A 24704-nucleotide genomic window follows, 5' to 3' on the forward strand; every position below is an offset into this window, starting at 1 on the left:
AGACAGTCTTTAATTCAGCCATAATTACGTCTTAAGAAAAATATTAGATGTTATTCATTTCTCTTCTGTGCTAATGGTGCTGGAGAAGTGAGTGAAAGTGCAGAGTGTGGTGCCAAGTAATTTATTTAATATTTAATAAGCACCACATTCGGACTCCATGGCAACAAAGTTTGGTGCGCTTAATTAAGTGTGTGCGATGGGGAAGGCTCTCTGCACACACACACGCACGTATGCATGCACACACACACACACACACACACTCACACACACACACATACACGTGTTTGTCTTCCTATCCTTGTGAAAACCTTCCACTGACATAATTATTAATTTAGCTAATTAATGCTGTGCCTACACCTAAATCTAACCCCAACTTTAACCTCAGTAACTAAAAAGATACACTTTGGCTTCTTTTTTTTTCGTTTTTATTAATTTATTTTTAGCTGCACACATACACACACGTACACACACGCACATATCTGAGTGTACATCAGCAACCACTGCATCACACCTTCTGAAGCATATCTGTTCCAACCTGCTGGATTTATTCCCCTTTGATTTTTTTTCTCACTTCAGATGAGCTGTGCACTGCGGACTCTCTCTCTCTCTCTCTCTCTCTCTCTCTCTCTCTCTCTCTCTCTCTCTCTCTCTCTCTCTCTCTCTCTGTGCATGTGTGTGTGTGCCACAACCAATAAAACTGTGCATTTCTGATTCCATTTTTATTTTCTTACTGTGTGTGTGTGTGTGTGTGTGTGTGTGTGTGTGTGTGTGTGTGTGTTGAGATTAGCCAGTGTCTGGATGGCAGTAAATGTCAGCCTTGTCTCATGCTGATCCTGATTTGCAGCCTTAAAAGTTCTCAAAGGCTTTTCCCTGCAGACAATTCTCCTCGAGACAGAGGCGGGAGAGTCAGCTCGCTTATGGGAACAGGGCTGTGGCAGATCTCACACACACACACACACACACACACACACACACACACACACACACACACACAAACAAACTAACTCGCACTCACAGCCATAGAGAAGGCAAGATGAGGCAATACAGCAAAAGGGGATGACAAAAGTGCAAGAGAAGTGAGAACACCGGAGATGAAAATGGGGTGCAGGATGAAGGCAGGAATAGACAGAAAATCAGGATCAGGATTCTGAGAAAATGAAAGAATGAAGGAAGATTAGGCAACGTATTTATGAGACTGCAAAGTAGAGACAGCACAAGATGGAGAGTGCATACTCAGCGTATAACAAATTAATGGCCCCTGTACATTTTTAGATTGTGGTTGGCCGGTATCGATATTTTTGGCAATTTGCCCTCCCTTTCTCTCCTGCGCTTAAGAAATAATTACTCTTTGTTGCCTGTCGTATGATGGATATTTTCATTCTTCTTGCAATTAAGTTTTCACCGAATGCGCCAAGCCCCACATTATATCATCATTACTCATGTGAGTGTGCATTTACTGTCACTCATATACTAGACATCCACACAATTAGAAGATGCATGAATAGTACCTCAGCCCTAAAGGTGTTTGCGATCGTTCCGGCAATTCATAAGGGCTGCTGGGTAATCCCGTGCGGGCAGCAACTCAGGCTTACAAATCAATGGAGAATGCAGGACCAGAATGCAGTCCAACAGAGTTGAATTTATAAAATAATGCTCACAGAACTCATTCTGAAATCTCTCACAACTGTTAACTTAAAAGTTACGCTTTGAGAAAGAGAGCGAAAAATCACTCACGAAGCCACAGAGAACCATATTGAACCTCAATAAACCAGGCGGTCTTTTCATCCAGGAAGTATTTTATTTATTTATCTGTTTATCTATTCATTCATTTATTTCTCCTTTTGTATCACATGGAGGAATTGATTTTTTTTCACCTCAATGGCTCTAGTAGCTGCAAGCACACATCGTTTCTTTAGTAGGTTTGTTGCTTTATTCGATTAAATTGTTCCATCTGTATAAAGTTCTGTCTATAAAATATTATTTACAGCACCTTTCACATGACAAGCTTTTAGAATGCGCTTAGAAACAGCAGTAAATCATGAGACAAAGGTTAGATTATTATTTATTTTATATAAAAAAACTTTTTCTTAAATATGAAACCTATCACTTTGCCCCCAGAAACACTGGAAAGTTCATTTTCGTTCGTAACTAGATATGTGTGTGGGACTGACTTTTTTTTTTTATTGCGCTTGTTTGTTTGATTTTTTTAAATCGTGCTTGGGTAGTTATTATTTTTAATATTAATAAGTATGACTCTCTCTCTTTAGAAACAAAAGTCTGAAAAGAGTCAGACCTGATCAAGCTCCTCCTACATAGGCAGAGTCGAACCAACAGTTCAGTTGGGGGTGGAGACATCTCAATATGTTTCTGGCTGGATAAGTGAATGTGTTTGTTCCTCCATGTTTGTAGAATCTGCCCTGAATAAGCTATTTCACATAACAGATGTTTACATATAGTCCACAAGACATAAAAATAACTGAATTTATACAAATGAACCTTTGTGTATCTTTTGTTTAGAGATCTTATATATTTTTTTCATTTATTACTGCCCTTCAGAAGCTACATAAGATGTTTTCCAGAAGACAAAATAATAACAATTTACCACAATCATCCTGTTTAAAATTGTACACCCCTGTGGCTTGAGCATCAGTGAATGTTTGCACCTTTTGTAATCACAGAATTTTCAACCTCCATGCCCTCAAGGTACAAAATGCAATAAAAAGCATGGACAAGTCCATGTTCATCTTTTGTTAGCAACAAACTAGCAAGCTTACTCTGATGAGAGTTGTACTCACCAAACAGCAAACTGCACAGTCAGTGTTAGAGATTTAACAAGCAAATATGTCTGCACAGTATGTTGATTGATCTAAAGCAAATACTGGTGTGTGTGTGTGTGTGTGTGTGTGTGTGTGTGTGTGTGTGTGTGTGTGTGTGTGTGTGTGTGTGTATATATATATATATATATATATATATATATATATATATATATATATATATATATATATCAGTCCTGCTCAGAATCATTGGCACCACTGAAATGTAAGTACAGAATGCAAATGAACCAATTTTGTATAATCAGAATATTTTAATAACATGTCCAAAGTTATTGAACATCAAGAAGGCTTTCGTATAGTGAAATTAAAAATTCAAAGGTCATGCACAGGCTAAATCAACATAGATAAAGCACTTCTCACTACACAAAGCAACGACAGTGATCTGTCACAGGATGGAGACTGACAAGGCTTAAGTACACCTCTGGAAACGTGCAGCCAACCAATCCTATTGCACAAGGCAGGAACAGGCGTGGACAAGATGTGATCATCCAGTGGCAAGCTGGAACGTGACGCATACAGTAGGCGGGGCCAGGGGGGGGGGGCAAAAGAAACCCATCCCACCACCAACCTAGATACATGAATGGCACATTGAGCAAACAGAAATACACTGGAGAACGTAACACAAGAAGTTCCACAGTCACAAAACTGTTAAGATGCTTCCAGGATGTGGTGCTAAGAAGAAACTTAATGATAGAAGTCTGCAAAGGTTGGTGCAGACCATGGAAAAAACAACACGCAAGACATCTAAAGAGCTTCAGGCTGACCTGGGGCAATCTGGATTGGTGGTTTCAGCCATATGCCGCATACTGAACCAAGTAAGGCTCCTTGGGAGAAGGCCAAGGAGAAAGCCACTATTGAAAGAAAGGCACAAAAGGGCAAGAGTAAGGTTTTCAAACTCTTTCATAGATAAGCCACAGTCTTTCTGGGATAATGTTCTATGGACAGATGAAACCATAGTAGAGCTCTTTGGGAATGCAGAGCATCAGCTTGTTTACAGGCAACAAAATGAAGCCCATAAGGAAAAGAACACCCTACCTGAAGTAACACAAGGTGAAGATTCTATCATGTTGTGGGGCTGCTTTGCTGCCTCTGGTACTGGAGGCATTGAATGCATCAAAGGAATGATGAAATCAGAAGATTACCAAGGCATTTCAGAGTGAAATATGTTACCTAGTGCCAGAAAACTAGGTTTGAGGCAAAGGTCTTGGGTCTTTCAGCAGGACAATGACCTGAAGCACATATCTTACAGCACAAAAGAATGGCTGACAAGGAAAGATGGAGTGTTTTATACTGGCCAGCAATGAATCCTGACCTAAATCCCATTGAAAACCTTTGGAGAGAGCTGAAATCTGCCATTGCATAAAGGACTCCTGCAAATATAAAAAAGCTTGAACACATAGCAATGGAAGAGTGGCAGAAAATACCAAGAGACAGGTGCAAGAAGCTCCTATATGGTCACAAGAAACATTTAGAGGCTGTCATTGTTGCCAAAGGTTCTGCAACCAAATATTAGTAAAAGGTGTAAATAATTGTGTCCATCGTATATTCCTGTCCGTATTTTTAATTTCACTATATGAGAGCCTTTTGTTGTTGTTGTTGTTGTTGTTTAATAACTTTGGACATGTTATTAAAATATTCTGATTATACAAAATTGTTTCGTTTCATTTATTTCTGAAGATATTCTAAATTCGGGGGTGCCAATAATTCTGAGCAGGACGTGCTACTTTGATCACTTCTGATGCTGTGCACAGACATGTTGATTTGACATCATCGAGTGTGAACTCGGAACAAATCATAGTTAGAACTCATAGAAGTCTACCCCGAGTTCCTAAGTAAAAAATTTCAAGTTTAGGGGACGTTTTCTTCGGCTTTTCCTGGCTGGCGGTCAGAACTGTTTCTTAAATTTTTTGTACCTGGCTGTGATAATTATTTTAACAAATTTAGTCAGTTCTATTTCCCAAAACTTGAACAAACTATCAGCCTGATTTAAATCACCTCAGCCCTGACCAGGCAACTACTAAGAATCAATGAGTAACCAATCTAAATCCAGTGTTGACATTCATTCCTTTTCCTTGTTACACACTCCTAGTTTCACCCTTTGTCTCTACTGTCAACCTTCCTGGCAAGCTTTATATATATATATATATATATATACATTAAGAAAACATCATTCATTCTGAATAATGTATTCATATGCCCTAGTATGTCTAATCATTTCTTTTAAGTTACAACATAATTTGTTGACTGTTTAGCCAAAGTCTACAAAAAATATGGAATACTGTCTTGCTTTCTCTGAACATACATCCACCCGCTTCTGTGTCATTTGAGTTAGATAGGCATGCAGAGACACTCTCCTTATGGCTAACCAAACATCCTGTCATAATCTCACACAATGTGTTAAAATGTGTTTTAAAAAAAAAACGATTCAGGACAGTTTTAACACAAACCATATGCCACATTGTGACTTTGATATCACCACAACTGTCTTGCTTCTCTCAGATAAGCACTGCAGAGTGAGTGGTTCAGATACAGCCAGCTTTCATAAATGTGGAAAGACTAAGGAGGAGAAAAAAGGTTTCTATCTGAAAGACGATTCAATTAGTGGACTGCTTTCCACCTTTCTCTTTGAACGCACACTGCTCTCCTTTTAAACTGCTCCTTCAGTATGAGCCAGAAATCCTATTTGCAGTGATTAGGGGAGAAAATGGAGCTAAAAATGTCTTGTGGCTTTGGGTAAGTACCTTCCTTTGGCACCAACGCAGCATGACAAATCTCTAAAGAGGAGATACTTGATGTTCATTTATGTGAAGCACATTTGCCAAAGCAGAGAGATTTAAAATAAATAAATAAATACCTAAATTAATAAATAAATAAATACATAAATAAATAAATAAGTCATTTCATTGCTTGGCTTCCTGATTCTTTGGGAGATGTCAGGCATTGGCACAATAAATGAGTGTTTTTGTCATGATCATTTGGATAATTGAAAATGGCTGGAAAAAAAAAAAAGCTTAATGTTTTTCCAGCACCTGGTGTTTGTTTTAAATGGTTATCACTGATAACAGTTTGAACAGTTTTAATGGCAGCAAGTATTGTTTAACTGATTTTACTGCTTAAGGATTAGATTGGAAGGTTTACTAGTAGCTGTGTGTTCAATGTCCAAAAGCAGCCATTACATGAACAAAGCCTCAGTGGAACAGAGAAGGAAACAGAATGAGAAACAGAATGATTCAGAGGCAAAGGGGACATCAGAAAAAAGAGAGATGGAGAAATGCCATGAAATCTTATGAAAAACAATCAGCAAGAGGAGAGGGAGAGAGTGAGAATGCTGGAGGAAGCTCAGAATGCAAGAAGACTGAGGTTCAGAGTGTATACAGTACTGTGCAAAAGTCTTAGGCGCATGCAAAGAAATGCTGTAGAGCAAAGATGCCTTCGAAAATAATGAAATTAAATGTGTCTCCATTAAAAAAAAAAAAAAAAATACTATAAAGAGAAGTAAACAGTAAACTTTAATTAAAAACAGCAGTCTCCAGTACAGTTAGTGCAGTTTTATAAGGAAATGATCTGGAAGTTTTATTGAGTGTCTTGCAGAACCAGTCACGGTTCTTCTGGAGACTTTGACTGTCGCTCTTGCTTCTTATATTTGCAGCAAAACCCAGCAGCCTTCATTGAGTTTTTTGTCTAAAAAGTGTCTCATACCACTTAATATGCTGCTTTCTTTACTGACATACAAACATTATTCTGTAACGTTTAATTTTGTGCTGTAAAACTAATTTTTGGAAATATAACATGTTTTTGTACTGACTGGATAATATAGAAGTCATCAAATAAAAATCTATAATAAAGTTTGTACTAAAAAAAAAAATAGCGTGGCTAAAAGTTTTGCACAGTACTGTATACCAATAATCTACCGTAAAGGCCAGTGTGAGTCTGGAAACGGTTGAGGCTAGATCTTGACAGGGAGTTCGGTTTCAGTAATGAAATCATTACTGCCTCTGTGCTTATACCTGTGTGTGTAGATACTAAAGTACCCCTCTGTCTAATTGTATAGCATTACAAGCCTCTGCATTACACCCCTACTTAATGCACATGCAGTATTTCCACATGTTTCTGATACAACCCTCTGGGTAACACTTTACATTAACAGTACATTAATAATCATGCACTAATACCAGAATTAATACTCGCTTAAATATGAATTAATGATGAATTAAGGCATGTACTAATCACAAACTAATGAAAAGCTAACTTTAACTATGACATGACTCATGACATGAATTCATTTGTGAATAATGACCACCTTAAGTACATGGTAGTACATGTAGTTAATGTATTAATTAACACTTAAGGGTAAACTAAATCAAGCATGCTCTATAAGAAAGAATATGAATTAAATATCATTTTAAATTGTTTATATAATTTGCCATTTGCATCGGTGTATACAAACATCAGTGGATTGGCACTAGATTACTTTCATAATTTACATTGATTCTCCTTATCTAACGTAGAAAGACACACTAATAATAAAAACCAATAATTTCATCTCAATCCATTTTGCATCATTCTCCATCCACTTCTCTTCAAATCCCACTGTAGTACTAGGACATGCTCTGGGTGGCTATAGGGCCTGGGGCACTGCTCCTTTGCCCACAAGCGTGAAACTAATACAGTTACATTTATTCATTTATCAGACACTATTATCTATTAACATTTAAAACCAGTGTTCTTATAAGATTATTTTTTAGTCTTTTAGTCGTCGATGTTGCTGTGTTTATTTTGACTGCTTTACTGCGTCTTAGTCAAATGAGTCTCCCGGCTTTAAATCATTAATTATTCAATTATTCATTATTATTATTAGTGCATCTTTCTGTTTGATAATAAAAAATTGGAAAATTTTCACCTTTAATTCATATTCTTTCTTATAAAGCTTGTCTGATTCAGTTTACCCTTGTGTTAATTAATACATTAACTAACAAACATGTACTAACCTACTTAAGGTTAAGTCCCTACCGACGTTAAGGTTAGCTCTTCACTAGTTTGTAATTAGTACATGCCTTAAATTCATCATTAGCTCATATTTAAGTTAGTATCAATTCGGGTATTAGTACATGATTATTCATGCACTCTTATTGTAAAGTGTTAGCCACTCTGGATGGATTAGGAATATAAGAAACCATCCAATAAAACAAGCAGATTACAGAAAACACCAACAATCTGCTGGTAAATATTTGATGCTTATATAATGTGCTCCCACCTAACAGTTTACAGAGTCCACTGTTAAAGGTTATAAAGCTAAGATAATCACTCTCTTTAATTGGCTCCAAGGTAGCAGTTAAACTTAAAAGTAGTGTTCCCTGACCTACGATTGGACTCCATTGACCTTATTAGCTTGAGTTTTATGGTAACGATCAGGCACAGAATGGCCAAAGTCATCATGGAATAATGCTGAGAAGTTTTTTTTTTTTTTTTTTTTTTTCTCATTCATGTGTGTGTGTGTGTTTGTGTGTGTCTGCAGTTCTGCTGCTGGGGATCTTTCTATACACACGCTGGCGGAGCTACAAGGGCCTGAAGGAGGGCGTGTACCATGTTTCCGCTCATCATGATGGCTGGGAGGACATCCGCGAGAACGTGCTCAACTATGACGAGGAAGGAGGGGGTGAGGAAGATCAGGTGAATGCTTCCTCAATGACTGCTCGATTAAAACTGTTAACAATGCAACGTCTTGTCAATGACTGTGAAAGTGTGCATTTTTTTTCAGCATACCATGCCATAGCCAGAATGTTAAAGTTAGACATAAGTGGCTCATGTCGCTATGACAACCTACGGTGGGACGTCCAAAAAGTCTGACCGAAACACAGTTGCCATGACGGCTCATGTGGAACTGTCTCCACGGCAACCTTTAACATCAGCAGCCCACCCGATCGGGTTTTCATGCCAACTCGAAACTGTTGAAAGCTGAACGTTTCAAGATACCGTGACAGCTTGACATTTTACCCATGACATTTTTTGTGAAAGTGTATGCGCTGGGGAGAAAGCTCTAAAAGTTTATTCTACCCATGATGGGGGGGTGGGGAAGGGAGTGATGACTATAAAGCATTGCCACTGAGTGAGAAGAAATGCGCCAACTGATGTCAGCAGGTGGTAGATATACTGGTTTGTCTAGGCTATAATTGTACGTCATCTCATCGCCACATTCAGACAGATGTTATGTGAAACACAAGGTTTAACATGATTACCACATGCACATCCTGATTGCCTTTTGTTTACCTGAGTCTTCAAACAACAGGTAATCACACAACCATACCTGGGGCACGCACACTGCTCTATACATTTGGGATGTAACTGAATACAAATACATTATTCAGAATAAACAGTCAGATATGAAGCTTGCAGACAAGCAAAGACCGTGAATCTATTTACATTGTGACTTCTACATTGTGAATATTTAAATTGCCTGGTCTGGGTTGTGTTGGCCAGGCTACTAGTTTGTTTATATTTAAATTTTCATTTTACATTTATGTCATTTAGCAGGTGCCCTTATCCAGAGCAACTTATCCAGAGGGACATACATAAGTGCTTGAAGTTTCAATAAATATGTACTCATACTGATTCACTAGGTCACGGACTAAGAGTACTATCAGTCTAAAAAACCCTGCAGTTAGTATAATATAAAATAACCCCACGAGACATGGATTTAAAATATATATATAGCAACGTGCTAGTTTGCAAACTAAGTTCCTAACCAACTAAATTAATTAGAAAGTATCACTTGCAGGTAGCAGCAAATATAGCAACTGTGAAAGTAGGATTAAAAATAACAACAATCTGATCCATAGCCAGAATTCACCGACCATGCTGACAACAACAAATAAACAAATACCCGTTCTGATTTAGGCCACACCCACTCCAGGTTTAAGTCCAAATACAGCTGCAATACAATACAATACAATACAATAATTCCACTATGCCGAAGTATCAGAGTACACCTACTCTCTCGCTCTCTCTCTCTCGCGCTCTCGCTCCTCTCGCTCTCTCTCTCTCTCTCTCTCTCTCTCTCAGGTGGAAAAACAGGTGCACTCATAGTAGCTTAATCAGGCATTAGTGGCATGAGTCAGGATTTATGTCATTAATGATTAACAGAAGAATGCATTCTGTAATGAAGACACAGAGCCTCTTACGCTGCCAGTGTCTCTTCTTCTGCTCTTATTAGCCAATGGATCAAGAGTTGTTTATGTTACATATTTCATATGCTGACATTAAAAAGAACTGCTGTAGAAAGCATGCTGTATTAACCTTAATTAATGGATATGTCTTTCAAATAAACCTTGTTTATTTCTTAATTTTCTTCTCATTCTTTTCTTCATTTCTTTCAGAATGCTTATGACATGGCAGAACTGCAGAAGTCCCTGCAGCCAAGTCCAGCCCAGTCAGTGCAGTACAGTCGCTCTCGAGCCCTCCATCATTATCACGCCCCCATCCAGCAGCAACAACACCACCTCCATCAGTCAGACCCACCATCCCGAGCTCCAACAGCTACTAGCACTTCTTCTGTATCGTCCAGTAGTACAACCGTGCGCAGAGACGTGCCCCTGAACCACGCTCCTGCCCAGGGCCAGTGTGCCGCCCCTGCAGCTGCCCGCACCACCCAGCTTGCCCGCAAGAGCTTGTCCTTCTCCAGCCAGGACCTAGCACGCTACTTATGCGAGATCATCCGAGATGCCGAGCAACACGCAGACTCTGCACCCGCTGACTCTCTTCAGGTGTTCTCTACTGAAGGCGGAGGTTCTCCAGCCGGTTCACTCAGTTCCTTCAGCTCAGCTGGTCTGGATGAGAGCAACGCTGCTGGACACGAGTGCCTCAAAGATTGGGGGCCACGTTTCGATAAACTTCGAGCACTGTATGAGAGGGCGGAGGCTAGCGACCTCTAAGCGCTCTTTGTATGTGCAGCAGAATGACTACACTTCTGGAAAATGTGAGCGTCAGGGATGGACACAGAATCACAGGGAATTTATGTAATTTTTTTTGTAAAGCCCAACAAGGTCCGCTTTGCTTTCTGTCCTTGTCCGGGATTGTGATTCTTTACAAAACATTTCTCCTGAGATCTGAATGAAACGGAGACAGCCTGGTGTCCCTGGACTATCAATGAGCCACAAATGGGAAATGCCAGTCAAAAAAATACGCGTCCATATATGACACTTATTCTTGCCCTGCAAAAAAAAAACACTTTTCAGCCGCAACTCGTGGGTGACAGTGAGGGAAAGTGATAGCATCCGTTAACTTTCAGTCCGATTGGAGAAAAGCCTCACACTCTGATCTTTTCTTATGTGCTGTCCTACATGTCTGCATTCTATAAGTGTTTTGAATAAAATGGGAAACTGCTTGGAAATTTAAGATGGGATCTTTTTTTTTTTCTATGGCCTTCCTTGGTTTGCTTTTCTAAACGCGTTTACTACTTGTGCTGTCAAAGTTCCCGCAACGTTCATCAGTTACACCCTCCAAACTCGGTCACAGCTTATTTTTTCATTCACACCACTCTCCTCATAAATTTTAACTCCCCTTCAGATGGAGGGAAGGAGTGTCTGTGAAAAAAAATGAGGAGGATGTAGTACGAAGCACTAAAGAAAATGAGGCTGAGAGCAGGCTTATTGTTCAGCCTTTTCTACAATGTTGGATGGGAATACAAATTGTGCCCTATCTCTTGAGCAGAGTCGGAATACAAATGTGTTTGGGACCCAGGAGGTGGAGGTCCATGTTGGAGCAACCCAGAGGATGTAGATGAGGTTTTTAAAGAGGCCTTTACTACAATGTTTATATGAAAGAGCTAAATACATTTCATGAATATACGTGCATATGTCATTTTTCGAGACTGGTTCACATTATTGGGTGGTGTTGGGACTTGAATTCATATGAAGGAGCTGCTCTCGGTGGTATGAGACTGGTGAGGTTCCACTCCATTTTGCTCCCTTTAGGAAGCTTTATGTCCTTAACAAAAACCTGCACAGTGTGTGGCATTTTTACTCCTGGCAAAAGAACTATAACTGGAAAGTGAATACTTTTTCCCTTTGTCACATCACGGAACCCTGCTGAGAAACCTGATGAACCTCAGTATAAAGGTGAATTCAGCCCAGAACATTTTGAATAAAAGTTGGAGGTAAGCGAACCTCTAGCTTCTGACACTAAGAATTTCAACTCGGCCCATTTTAATGGGTTCATGAAGCAGCACAAGGCGTGAAAGTTTGTTGTGCCGCTTTTTGCCCATCTTAAATGGAAAATAGAAAAGTCACAGAGCCTCCTCCTGTGAGGTCGCAAATGCCAACATTGTACTCTATGCATCCTGAGGTTATGTTTCTCCCCCTCTGACTCTCCATCGTTTTTCTTATTTCACATTCATTCCGGCATGGGTTTTGTTGTGCAGCTCTTAATATGGAGCATGACAGTGCAGCTGTGGTGTGTAGGAGTGTGCTAAAAGACATCAGAGCGCTAATCCTAATACGAACTGATTGCTCACTGTCATGCTGCAAACCAAAGCATCATGGGAGATGGAGAAGTCGGTGGAAAAGTCGTCACTCTTATTAAGGATCTCAAAAGTGCCAATTTTTCCAGAGGCAGCAACATAAACTCGGAAACGGTACTCGCGTTTTCACAGACAAGATAAAGGATCCAACAGGACTGCGGTTCAGATTCATCCTCATAACACGATTGAAGAGGGGGGAAAAAAAAGTTGTGAGGTGAAAATAATATTTGAGAGACATAAATGTTCTCCCAGGTTTTCTATCATCTCAGACAGATCAGTGTCATCTTAATTTCACAAGCATATTTTTTTGTGGTGAATATATAGTACTGCATATTGTGAGCTGTTTTTACCTCATTTGTACATATCAAAGAAACTTACTGCTTTTCAAAGAAATATCAAGATCCCATTTGAGGAATATCAAGATATCAAGCTTCTGCTGTTGAACGTGAGCTTGTATTTTATCATTTTCCTTTTTTAAAGCATATTTCTTTCAGTGGATGAAAATATATTGACGTTTTGCATTTTTCTTTCTCAATGAATAAAGTTATTTACTACTATTCTTGTTTCAGTGTTATCTATCTCTATATCTGTTTATTTTTCAAGGCCACTATTTAAGTTCTTTCTCTTGTATTAATAATTAAATGTTTTCTGGGGGAGAATTATTGTAATTGGGGATATTGGTCAAAATGCAAAACACAGAAAGCAGTATCTGTAAATTTCATTAGGAAATCTAACATGCGGCATGGAAGTGGTACTGCATCATAAAATACAAGAGCCTATTAGATTCCAATATGCAAATATCTGTAGCATGATGATGTGTCTAAGGTTGAGGTCATTTCCAATTTGCATATATAAATTTGCATACACTCTGAATTGCTTGATTAGGGTAAAATTGTGTGTGTGTCTGTGCCTTATTATTTAATTTAGCATTCAATACTAAGGGAAAACAGGGGAAAAAATGAAAAACCTCACAAACGATAATGAGCAGTGTTCAGTTTGTAATCGTTTGGGAAGAATAACAATGAGATGTTTTCTTTATTAGTGCCTGCTTGAGCTGCATATATTTAAGATGTCATGGTGTCTGAAATTTGAACAACGAAGGAATCAAGACGGAGCACTCAACGAACAAATCCTTTTATTAGAAAACACAAAAGGTAAACATTTAAGCTTTTATATGAGGATCTTTATAACTACTCGTACACTCAAAACATTATAGGATCAAGCTAGTGCAATTTAGCACCTTCATTGAACAATGCCCGAGGATCCAAAACAAATATAATGTCCCTTTGCCATCCTGACAAGTGAAATAATGATCTCAGATATATGACTGAGACCCTGATTTACTACCAGACCAAATAAGACCAAATAAGTGCTAAAATCTCCAATAGCTAACCTACTGGGAAAGTGGAATGCCCATTCTTATGTTTTGATTGGCCAGAAATTTTTTAGCCTAATCAAATAGGCTACAAAAGTGATCAACATAATAAAGAAATGGTGAGCAAGTTGGCTAGATCAGATGAAGCAGATGAATGGAAATGCATAATTATACAATCAAGTAGCACATAGTATTTATATAAAAAAGTAACGTCATGAAGGCTCATAATGCCTGAGAGCTGTGCTGTTCTGTTCTCATATCACGCATACTGTAAAGATATTATTTGAGACTGGATAGCATCTTTATTACCACAAATACACAACTGTATGTTATAGAGTCACACAGTGCTACATGTAAAAAACTAATAGCCTGTACACAAAATCTGATTATCCCTAGTGATTTGTTCACCCTTGTGGATAATTACACATCACATTAAATACAGGAAAAACTGTTCAAAATACAACGTGAAAGCAAAATAAAACAAACAAATGTAGTGCTGCCCTGCAAAAGCTATTCTGCATAATAGATGTTATATATATATATATATATATATATATATATATATATATATTCCACAAAACACAATAATGACTGAATTTACACAAATGAACCAGTTCAAAAGTTTACATACGCTTAATTCTTAATACTGTGTGTCGTTCCCTGGATGATCAACGACTGTTTTTGTGATAGTTTTTCGTGAGTCTCTTGTTTGTCCTGAGCAGTTAAACTGCCCACTGTTCTTCAGAAAAACCCTCCAGCTCCTGCACGTGCTTTGCTTCTTCCAGCATATTCTGCATATTTGACCTCTTTCCAACAGCAGCTCTATGATGTTGAGATGTTGACAACTAACGGACTCGTACACAACTATTACAAAAGGTGCAAACATTCACTGATGCTCAAGAAGGCGACACGATACATTAAGAACCAGGGGGGTGCAAACTTTTTAACAGGATCATCGGTGTAAATTGTTCTCATTGATCATCCAGTTAGCGACACACAGTATTAAGAATTAAGCGTATGTAACCTTTTGAACTGGTTCATTTGTGTAAATTCAGTTATTATTGTGTCTTATGTCCTATATCCACACATATGTTATGTGGAATAGCTTATTCAGGGCAGGACTAAATAAAAAAAACAAAACAAACAAATGAACAATTTACAGTATATAAGGCATATGTAAACTTATGACTTCAACTGTAAATGTGAATAAAAATCTTTTCACGAATAAATGGCGGATATGTAGTTCAAACTCACCATAGTACTGTTAAGTTATAATTCTGAGATACTAAAGTAAAATTTCGATAAACACTCCCCATATCAAGGTTTCTTAAATGGATATATTTTGCCTTTCACAAATTCGGTTGTATTAATTTGTCTCTGTAACTGTCAACCCCACTGTGACTTTTAGGTTAGAAAAATCACACTGCAAGTGTAAGACAAACCCATTTGTAAAGACACCCTGTATTTTGCACTTCTAGGTAAAAAAAAATGCCACAAACTGCATATTTGTTAGGGCAAACACATAAAATGAACATGTTATTTTGCTAATTCGAAGAACACCATCCTCCACGGAGGCTCTTATTAAATCAGCTTGCACATTTTGACACACGCACACCTTTACTAAATCAGGGCCTCAGAGCGTTAAATTGAAATGTTCCATTGTAATCAATGCCGTGAGTGCAGTAATAAAACACAGGGCTCTCGTACCTTATCTCTATCATAACACACAGCTTTATTTCGACCTGCTGATTTCACACAGCATGAACTAAGGATCTCTTTATGAAATGACCAAGCGGGTCTATGTATGAATGTATTCCACTGAGGATTTCTGTTACAGATGTTGTGAAGAACATCAAAGAATTAATTTAGGGCATGATGATGCAATCCCTAACTGAATATATTTCAGTAGCACCCTAGGCCTGAAAACAGGCCAAAGAACACATTCAAATTAAATTGCGCTGAATTGTGCTTAGATTTTGGGTGCTGCAATGGGCTGATTGGGAAAATGTTTGCAAATAGCAAATTCATAAAAGACTTAGTAAACTTAATGGAACAATAATAATAAAAAACAAAAACAAACAAGTAACACCATTAGTTTGGATTCGTTTCTTGCAAATAACACGCAATATATTACACCACCCTGTATATAAAGATTTTTTGTAGCTGTTTCACACTTTAGATGTGTCATCTATGCAAGTGAATGTCGTATATTCGTACTAAATCTACCAGCATTTGTTAATCCAGTTAAAATCTTACACAATAGTCTTTACATTTAAAAAAAACAACAACAAAAAAAATCGAATTCATCGTTCTTCTGCCATCGCTCATGGCGATGTGCCAAGCACTAAATTATACTCCAGCTAATTAAATGGAACAAAAAAGCAATGATATTCACAGTGCTAGAGCCGTTAGGCATTACAGTGAGAATTTATGGCACTTCTGCTGAACCCGTGATCAAGTCTGCCTCTTATTAGTCACTGTTAGAAGAGCAGCAGATGTACGCTTGTGGACATGTGCATGGAAACGTGCTCCGACAGTGAGCTATGACTCCAGCTACAGTGTAATGACAACAATTATCTCGATAGTTCAGACAGATTCTCCGACTATCACATGGAGTTTCTTTTTTTTTTCCCTTTTCTTTTTTTTGTGGAAACCCATGCCACATCCCCCCCACATCTCATTCAGAACATGACGAATAGAAGAAAATTGTAGAGAAAACAGAAGGACATAGTGTAACATGCTTCTGTTCAATAAGTATGTTTTAGTAACATATGTGTAAACATGTTTAATGCATTAGATCACGTCGAGAGAGTGAGGATGAAGGAAAAACAGATGGCGAGGGAAAGAAAAAAAATGTTTTTTCATCTCATGTTCACTCACTGTCTCGCTTGCTGTTCTTTAAACATGAGCTCCTGTTGCTTTAGAGAGTCTCATACGCACCACACATCATCTGCCTGCACTGGATTAATCAGGTATCCGTACACACACATACACACACACACACACACACACACACACACACACACACACACACACAATACACTCCTACTGTGATCACTCACTCACTAAACATTCCTCACAGGCAGCAACGAGGCGGGTGGCTGATTTGGAGGAGGCACTGTCCTTCGTCTACACACCCCCATCCTTTTTGCCTTTCTTCTTTGATTTCTTTAACTTGTAGACATTAAAAGTTTTATTGTGAAAGACACGGGTGAAGAGGGTGGAATAGGGCGGATCACCGGTCTTTACTGCTTGGCAAAACCGTGGGTGAGAGGCGGGAACCAGGTCAGGGTCGTTCTCTCCAGGTCCGTCCATGATCTGAGGCAATAAACAAACAAACAAACAAACAAACAAACAAATAAATAAATAAATAAATGGAGCTAATCAAGTGAAGGATAGGCAAAGAACAAAACATGATCGGGTGTGCTGTTACAGGAAATTAATCAGTGATAGGATGGTGTGATGCCACATTTAAGTTAATTATTTTCCTATAACAGCACATCCTTGAGGTCTTGTACTGTTGGTTTATTAATAAACAATATTTAATTTATATTCATATATTTGATCCGTTTATACGTATAATGTTACGGAACATCCACAAGACAAAGTTAGTTCCAGGTTACAGTGCAAAACAGTCACTTTCTAACCAGCTTATTTTTTTTCTCTCCCTTGAAATTAATGACAAAAACCCCACAGCTGAAACTGGAAGTTCTCTGACACTCGAAAATGTTAAATAAACATCTCCTCACATGAAACATCACTGTGAATTTAAAAGTTCAGAACCTTCTTATGTCATAATAGTTGAGAACAAAGAAAATCTTGATGATATGTTCACTAAACCCATTCATAGTCTTTATGAAGACACCAAAAGTTATAAGCCATTATTGTTTACATTGTGTTAATTGAAGCATGAAAAAATGCTTGCGTGGACTCTGATCTTTCTTTCGTGGGTATTCACAGTAATACAGTGATGAACTTATACTAATTTATTCAACTGAGCATCATCAACATCACTTAAATACTGAAAACTCACAGAATATACATTATACATCAATCTCAACTTGAATATTACTAATTATTAATATGAATTAACTATTAATATTATATTAAATTATTATATTAATATTAGAGCAATTACTAATGAGATATGTTGAAGAAATCTGACAGTAAGTTAACAATGAAATTCACTCAGCTGGGCTTCCGCCATTACTCAAAGCTGATTGGCTGATTTCGGTCATGTGACTGGACTTTGATCATTTTGTCATAGCATGGCTTTATTTTAAATGAGAAATTCTGTGACCCTGATCTTTCTATCATCCAAGTACATTTATAAGATCATTCTTCGATGCTCACTCAACAGCCATGGATGCACAACTCCAAAAATACAGTTTTGTGAACGTTTTTTCATTGTGGTCTTCGAATGATAACATATTAGAACAAGGAACAGGAAATTTCTTAACCATAACTTCCTGTTTCCGGGGGTATAAATATGAGGTAACACACAGGCCAAATTCCCTTAGTCAGTCATTCATTACAATGGGTAAGACCAAGGAATATAGCTGTGATGTGCAACAAAAGGTTGTTGAGCCCAAAATGGGAAGTGGCTATAAGAAAATAGCACAAGCATTGAAAATGCCCATTTCCACCATCAGGGTAATAATTAAGATGTTCCAGTCAACTGGAAATGTTATGAATCAACCTGGAATTGGACATATCTATATTGTCTCAACGCACTGTGAAGAGGATGGTTCAAGTGGCCAAAAAGGATCACAGCTGGAGAATTGCAGAAGTTAGTTATGTCTTGGGGTCAGAAAGTCTCCAAAACTACAATCCGAAGTCACCTACATCACCACAAGTTGTTTGGAAGGGTTCAAAGAAAAAAGCCTCTACTCTCATCCAAAAACAAACTCAAGAGTTCGTCAGTGTGCCAGACACTACTGGAACTTCAAATAGGATCGGGTTCTATGGTCAGACGAAACCAAAACAGAGCTTTTTGGCACTAAACACCAGAGGTGGTTTTGGCGCACACAGAGAGTTAGCCATTTGGAAAAGTACCTCATACCCACGGTTAAATATGGTGGAAGCGCTTTAATGTTTTGGGGCTGTTTTTCTGCCAGAGGACCTGGACATTTTGTTAGGATACATGGCATCATGGACTCTATCAAATATCAACAGATATTAAATTAAAACTGACTGACTCTGCCAGAAAGATTAAAATGGGCTGTAGTTGGATCTTCCAGCAGGACAGTGATCCAAAACATACATCAAAATCAACACAAAAATGGTTTAATTGGTTGGACCTCGAGATTTGAAGGATCTGGAGAGATTCTGCATGGAGGAATGGTCTCAGATCACTTGCCATGTATGCTCCACTGTGCTTATTTCTATAATTGTTCATTGGAGTTGTAACAAGTCTATGTAATGGCTCAAAGGCAACACTCACACTCTAGGTTCCCCCAGCTATTTTATTTCATCTCATGTAGAAATCTGGTACTCCTTATAGATTACAAGCCACCTAAATAAAGAATAAATGCCATTTTCATTTCCTTTATTATATTCACTATAGTATTTAAAAGGGGCTTCAAGTAAAACACAGCGAAAATGTAGCATGTAAATTAAATCTAGCACATGCCGGTGATGACAACTAGAAAAACAACATCTGGGCATAGTGGTAGTTAGGTGGTAGTTAGCTAACTAGATAGATTGTTTGATTGATTGATTTTTTTTGTATCTACCAGTGACGAGCAGCATTAAAAATAATATAAAATATTCAAAGTAAGCTTGAATAAATAATTGGCAGTTCTTTCATTTTTCCAGAAGAAAAGATCACAGTTCATCATCTTCTTTTCTATTGGTTCATGCTTGGAGTGTGAAGCACAATTTGCTGTTACTGGAATTGACCTCCGTTTTTACATTGGATGGGACATTCTACTTAATCTGTATGCCCATTTTAATTTCACATGTACTTTTAGGCAGAAATGAAAAAGGAAACGGTTAAGTGTGGATGCAAGCCAAGGTTGGTAGGGTAACACACGATCTTTAGGGACGAGACCTGGAACAATTCCTAGGTAATTAGCCAGAGGCTCATGCATGAACAAAAGTTAATACATTATCAGGAAAGATGCTGACCTACTACAGATTCCCTACCTACTACAGCAATTGAATTATAAAGGAATAAGGAATGTCTGGAGATTAGAATGATTCAGAAATGAAGGAGTTGTTGACTGTTCATGTCAAGGACGAAAATTTTCAGGGTATGAGTGCTACAGTACAAGATGCATTATTTATGAACGAATTGGGAACACAGCATACGCAGAAAGATGATGCACTTGATAAATAAATTAAAGGGTTTGAAAAGTAAATTCCAACAAATCCATTTATTCATAGGTTTGTAACACTTAAGCCAAGTGTGTGTGTGTGGGAATGATGCCAATACCGTACATTGGAAGTAGAAGTATGCCGATGATGTCTCTGGTATGGAATGTGAAAGACATTTAAGCGAGTAAGCTTTAAATGTGCTGAGGAAATGGTGCTAATTATAGCTAGTTTAAAATTCTATATCATTAGATGCAATCTGCTTCATCTGTACTGATTTTCAATAAAGATAAGGACATTTGGCCTAAAAGCCTCCAACTTTTAAATAACAAAAATTAATCAGATCATTCACATGCCAAACACCAGTATCAGAAAGACCAGAGGCACCAATTTGATTCTAAACACACTTCACCTGCAACACTAAGCTGGAGCTCCATCGAGCCTGTCCAGAGATATCTATAAAGATCGAAATTTATTTCACGTGTTTGTATAAGAAATTGCATTGCATTTAATATGAAAACACAGTGAAGAACGCATGCTGTGTACGGCACCACATCCGTTGAACAAGACAGTCTGGAGAAACCCCATCTGCCAATGATTCATCTAGCTACATCAAACGAACGAGGGATTTTTTTCCCCCTGACTGAGTCGTGAACATCAGAGGAGGTGAGATGCACAACTTCCATCAAATCTGTAATGAAACCCTTTCAAAGTAGTCTCTGTTAGCAGTAGGAGTGATGTCTGTGAGACCTGATGAGATTTAATGACAACTAAAGCAAGTTTATGCTTTATTCTCGCATCATGCTTAGCTCTATTCAGACATATTAACACTTTAAAAGTGCAATCTCAGCTTCAGGAATTTTACTGTCTTATTGCTTGGTGTCTATGAAACATATCATAAGCGATATTTACCATGCAAATCATGTGCATTTGTAACAAAATATTGCAGCCTATTTTTTGAGTCCATTAGTCATAAATATGACCGACTAGTCATGAATATTCATAAGCAGACCCTGCACGTTCATGAATATTAATTAGCTGACGCACAGAGCTTCTGATGTAGAACACGAGGAAGAAATAGGGCAACATATTCAACTGTAAGAGCTTAGGGAAGTTTCAGACCAGTGATTTTATTCTACAGTTTATCGGTAGCAACTGACATGAGTTTGGAGGTAATGTCCGCTTGCTCTTGTAAATCAGTTAGCTAATAGCAGGCTCTTTGAAAACCTTTCCTGTCAAAACAAGCAGAAACAGTCAGCATTGCAACCCGTTGCTGTTCCAAACCTATACAGAAATATGCTGGTTGAATTAGCTTGTTACTGTAATTAAACCCAAGTCATTTAAAGAAGTCATATTATGCTTTTTAATGTTGTCCTTTTTTTGGTTGTGTAATGTATCTGTTTGTGCATGTATAAGATCTGCAAAGTTACAAAGCTCATAGTCTCCCCCAAAGGGATTTATTCTATCTAACAGAGAACACTGTTACAGACCTGCCTAAAATGCCTCAATTGAAGTCCAGATATTACTTCCGCAAACATCTATGTCACTATGTGAAATATTAGCATAATCCTGCCCAAAGGCAGTCATGAAAAAAGAAAGCGAGGCTTCAGTGAACTGTGTTGGCGCCATGTTGTGGAGACGCTGTGTGATTCGGTACGAAAGCAAAACCCCTTTGATTGGCCTTCCGAAAACGGATGAACGGTTACTGTTTATTTATAACGCTGTCCATGAGCCAACCCAACCCAAACGTTGTACTGGGAGAGTACAAGACAGGCTATATACGAAGGCAACCCCTGTAAAATGGGGCAATTTCCAGTTTGCTTGGACAATCTTCTACATCTGAATCAGAACCTGTAAGTAAGTTTGATTATTTTATTAAGTATCTGCTATTGACTGTTCAGAGTTTTGAGTTGTGGCCCAGGGTTCCTTTGTAGACCTCTGCTAACGTGTTAGCTAAAGTTTTGATATCCAGCTGTGTGAATTTTTACCTATAAACGTGCAGAGTAACACACATTCCCGTGATGCGGTTACCTGTCTGTATTTTGTGTCCTTTTGTCTGTCGATTTCATAAACCAAATTAAACTGTTATAACATTGTATCTGAAATTCTAAGAGAGTTACAAAATAAAAACTTACCACTGTGAAATGTTCTGCTCAAGTCGTGTTGATCTGCTTAATCATCTGATTTTCTGAATCTGACTCGGGCTCGAACTGATATGATAAAACCAACGACATTATTAACTGTGTTGCTTAGGAACTAAGAATTGCTTTAGAAGCCTTGAAAGCTGAAGCTCGCCATTATGGTAAGGGGCATTTCATTTCCGACACACGCCTGAAGTTTTTGGCCAATCACAACGCAATGGGTCAGTTGGCCAATCAGTGCACTCTGGGCTTTTCGGAAGGCGGGGCTCTGGAGAAACCGGAACTCAATAGAGAAACCTGGGAATGTGGGTACTGCAATAATGTATAGTATGTGAAAAATAATGTGTTTTTAGGCATCAAATCATGTTGACCAATTCTATTACACCCAATAAACAAAATAATGTTTTAAACTTTTAAAAACGTTTAAAAAGCAAAACTATGACCCCTCCTTACAGTTACACTGGCTGTTTTGCCAGTGTAGTGCTGTCCTAATAGAAAGAGAAATGGGTCTGTACTTGGAGGATGAAAGATATACATAACAAATGAGAAAAGTTTCTTTTCTTTCAGGAAAAAATGAAAGGATTAATGAAACTTTGCATTGTTGGAATGCCAGAAGTCATATTTATTCCTAAAATGTCATTTTAAATTAAGTAATTTAAGTGACCACTAGACAATATTAGGACACTAGGCAGTCCCCACCTACACAATAGCATACATAAAGTACTGCATATCAAAATATTCCACCACCATTTGGCACTTGTATTATTAATAGAAAGATAACATTGTTTGAGACATAGCCTGCTTCTTGCTTGCAGTGAGTACAGGCTAGCAAGTCAAATTTTTAGCTTCACTAGAGTCTGGTACATTTTGCCAAATAAACATAACCAAGAACCACCTACTGTCAGAAAATGAGACAATTTGACTGGCATGGCAGATCACCAAAAGATTTCTCACAACCCAATGACAGATGTGTCTAGGTTTACCAAACACTGACTGCTTCATTCAACTTTTAAAGACATAATTCCATCAACATTATTTGATCCAGTGACTACACATTGCTCCAAATAGCTCATCGAGCTACTGCTGTGTTCTAAAGTTTGCGTCCTTGCTGGAAACTTCCACATGGAAGTGCAGAAAGCAATCAGTTTCTAACCTAAAAGCAATCAGTTTCTAACCAGAAAAGTGTACAGGAGATATCAGACTCTCTATGTCCTGTGGGCGGCATGTCTGAGACTGAGACTACAGTGTGTATGCAAATGTACCTCTCAGCTTACATAAATAAAGGATTCTTTTATGGCTGAACAGAAGAAATTACACAAGGTAGATTTCACATTTTACCATTTTGCTGAATCCTTATCACAGCACACGCACACACACACTAAAAAAACCCCCAGTAAATACAGGGGGAAAAAAAAAATCCCAGTTCACATTTTATTGTGTAGGCGTGAATGATCTAAAAATAGACAAGCTGGTATTTTTAGTTGCGCTGCACTGCTGGAATATCGGAAGTGAAGTATATTTGAATTCAATATGTTGTAAATCTCCGAACAAGACTAACAAGACAAACGTTTCTATCTGCACTTTGTCCTCCATTTTGGTTTTTTTGCTTGTTTCTTGCTTGCTCTTAGAGCTATGATGTGTTTGGTCTAGAGATAAGAAGAAGAAAAAAGCATTCAATGTCACACAGCACTTTTTTGAAAGTTGAACTTTTCTGAACAACTTCAGGGGGAAAAAAAAAAAGCCTCAGAGTTTTTCCCCCTCAATCCTATGGGGCTGCTTCCCAGAAGATTAAGGGGGAAAAAACTTAAGGTTAAGGGGGATAAATTTGTAAATCTGTAACTCTTGGTTTTTACATGTTAAAAAAGCTAATGATATGAACAAAAAAAAGCAGCATCTTAATAACTGAACTACCGTTAATTATAAGAACAATGTGACATTTAAGCACGGAAGTGTGAATCACACAAGAAATAACACAATAGCTAATAATAATCAAAGCAGCACCTGCTGGCTTGGGAAGACATTGTTTATACAAAACAAAACACAAAAAAAGAGAGGTTTGTTTTTAATCTCGGAAAATTTCATTACTTAGAATGAGCTGTACTAGTGAGTGCAAGAAGAAAGCTGTGGGAATTGAGAGTGCTGCTGGGGTGAGTGACCTACATGTCCATTGGCCAGGTCGAGCAGGTCCCTCAGTCTGCAGCCACGGCTGTGACGGCGCTCGTAGCAGATGCTGTCCTCTAACACCACGTAGTCTGCTCCTATAGAACGCAGGAGCCTGTGCACCTCTTCAGCAGACTGACGTGCGTAGATCTGATACACCTGCAGGAGACGGATACAGGAGACATGGGGAAGAAGGAATAATTTAGACAAAACAAATATCACCAGCTCTGTAACTAGTATGAGAAGAGTTACGCAAAATAAGCAGGCAAAGTGTGAAAGCACTACTGAGGCCAGAACCTTTCCGAAATCTTCTGCCCCAACCTGCCTCCTCATCAACATTCATGTTGAGCTTAATAGTTTCAGAA

General features: G+C 38.2%; 2 protein-coding genes across 4 annotated transcripts in view; one reads left to right on the forward strand and one right to left on the reverse strand.

Moving 5' to 3' along the window:
- The window catches only part of si:ch211-186j3.6 (neural-cadherin), a 265014-nt gene extending 252109 nt beyond the window's left edge, over nucleotides 1–12905 (forward strand). The window contains exons 32-33 of the mRNA XM_017458309.3: nucleotides 8350–8504; nucleotides 10208–12905. Coding sequence (XP_017313798.1) covers nucleotides 8350–8504; nucleotides 10208–10762 — 710 coding nt within the window. The 3' untranslated portion in view covers nucleotides 10763–12905. The remainder of the gene's footprint in view (nucleotides 1–8349; nucleotides 8505–10207) is intronic.
- A 561-nt stretch (nucleotides 12906–13466) lies between these two features.
- dpy19l3 (dpy-19 like C-mannosyltransferase 3) overlaps nucleotides 13467–24704 on the reverse strand; it is a 66720-nt gene continuing 55482 nt past the window's right edge. For all 3 annotated transcript variants that reach the window (XM_047151696.2, XM_017459307.3, XM_017459306.3), the window contains 2 exons: nucleotides 24340–24498; nucleotides 13467–17041 (listed from right to left, as the gene is read on the reverse strand). In XM_047151696.2, coding sequence (XP_047007652.1) covers nucleotides 16853–17041; nucleotides 24340–24498 — 348 coding nt within the window. In that variant the 3' untranslated portion in view covers nucleotides 13467–16852. The remainder of the gene's footprint in view (nucleotides 17042–24339; nucleotides 24499–24704) is intronic.

This window comes from Ictalurus punctatus, chromosome 27 (assembly GCF_001660625.3).
Source record: "Ictalurus punctatus breed USDA103 chromosome 27, Coco_2.0, whole genome shotgun sequence".
NCBI classification, from domain to species: Eukaryota; Metazoa; Chordata; class Actinopteri; order Siluriformes; family Ictaluridae; genus Ictalurus; species Ictalurus punctatus.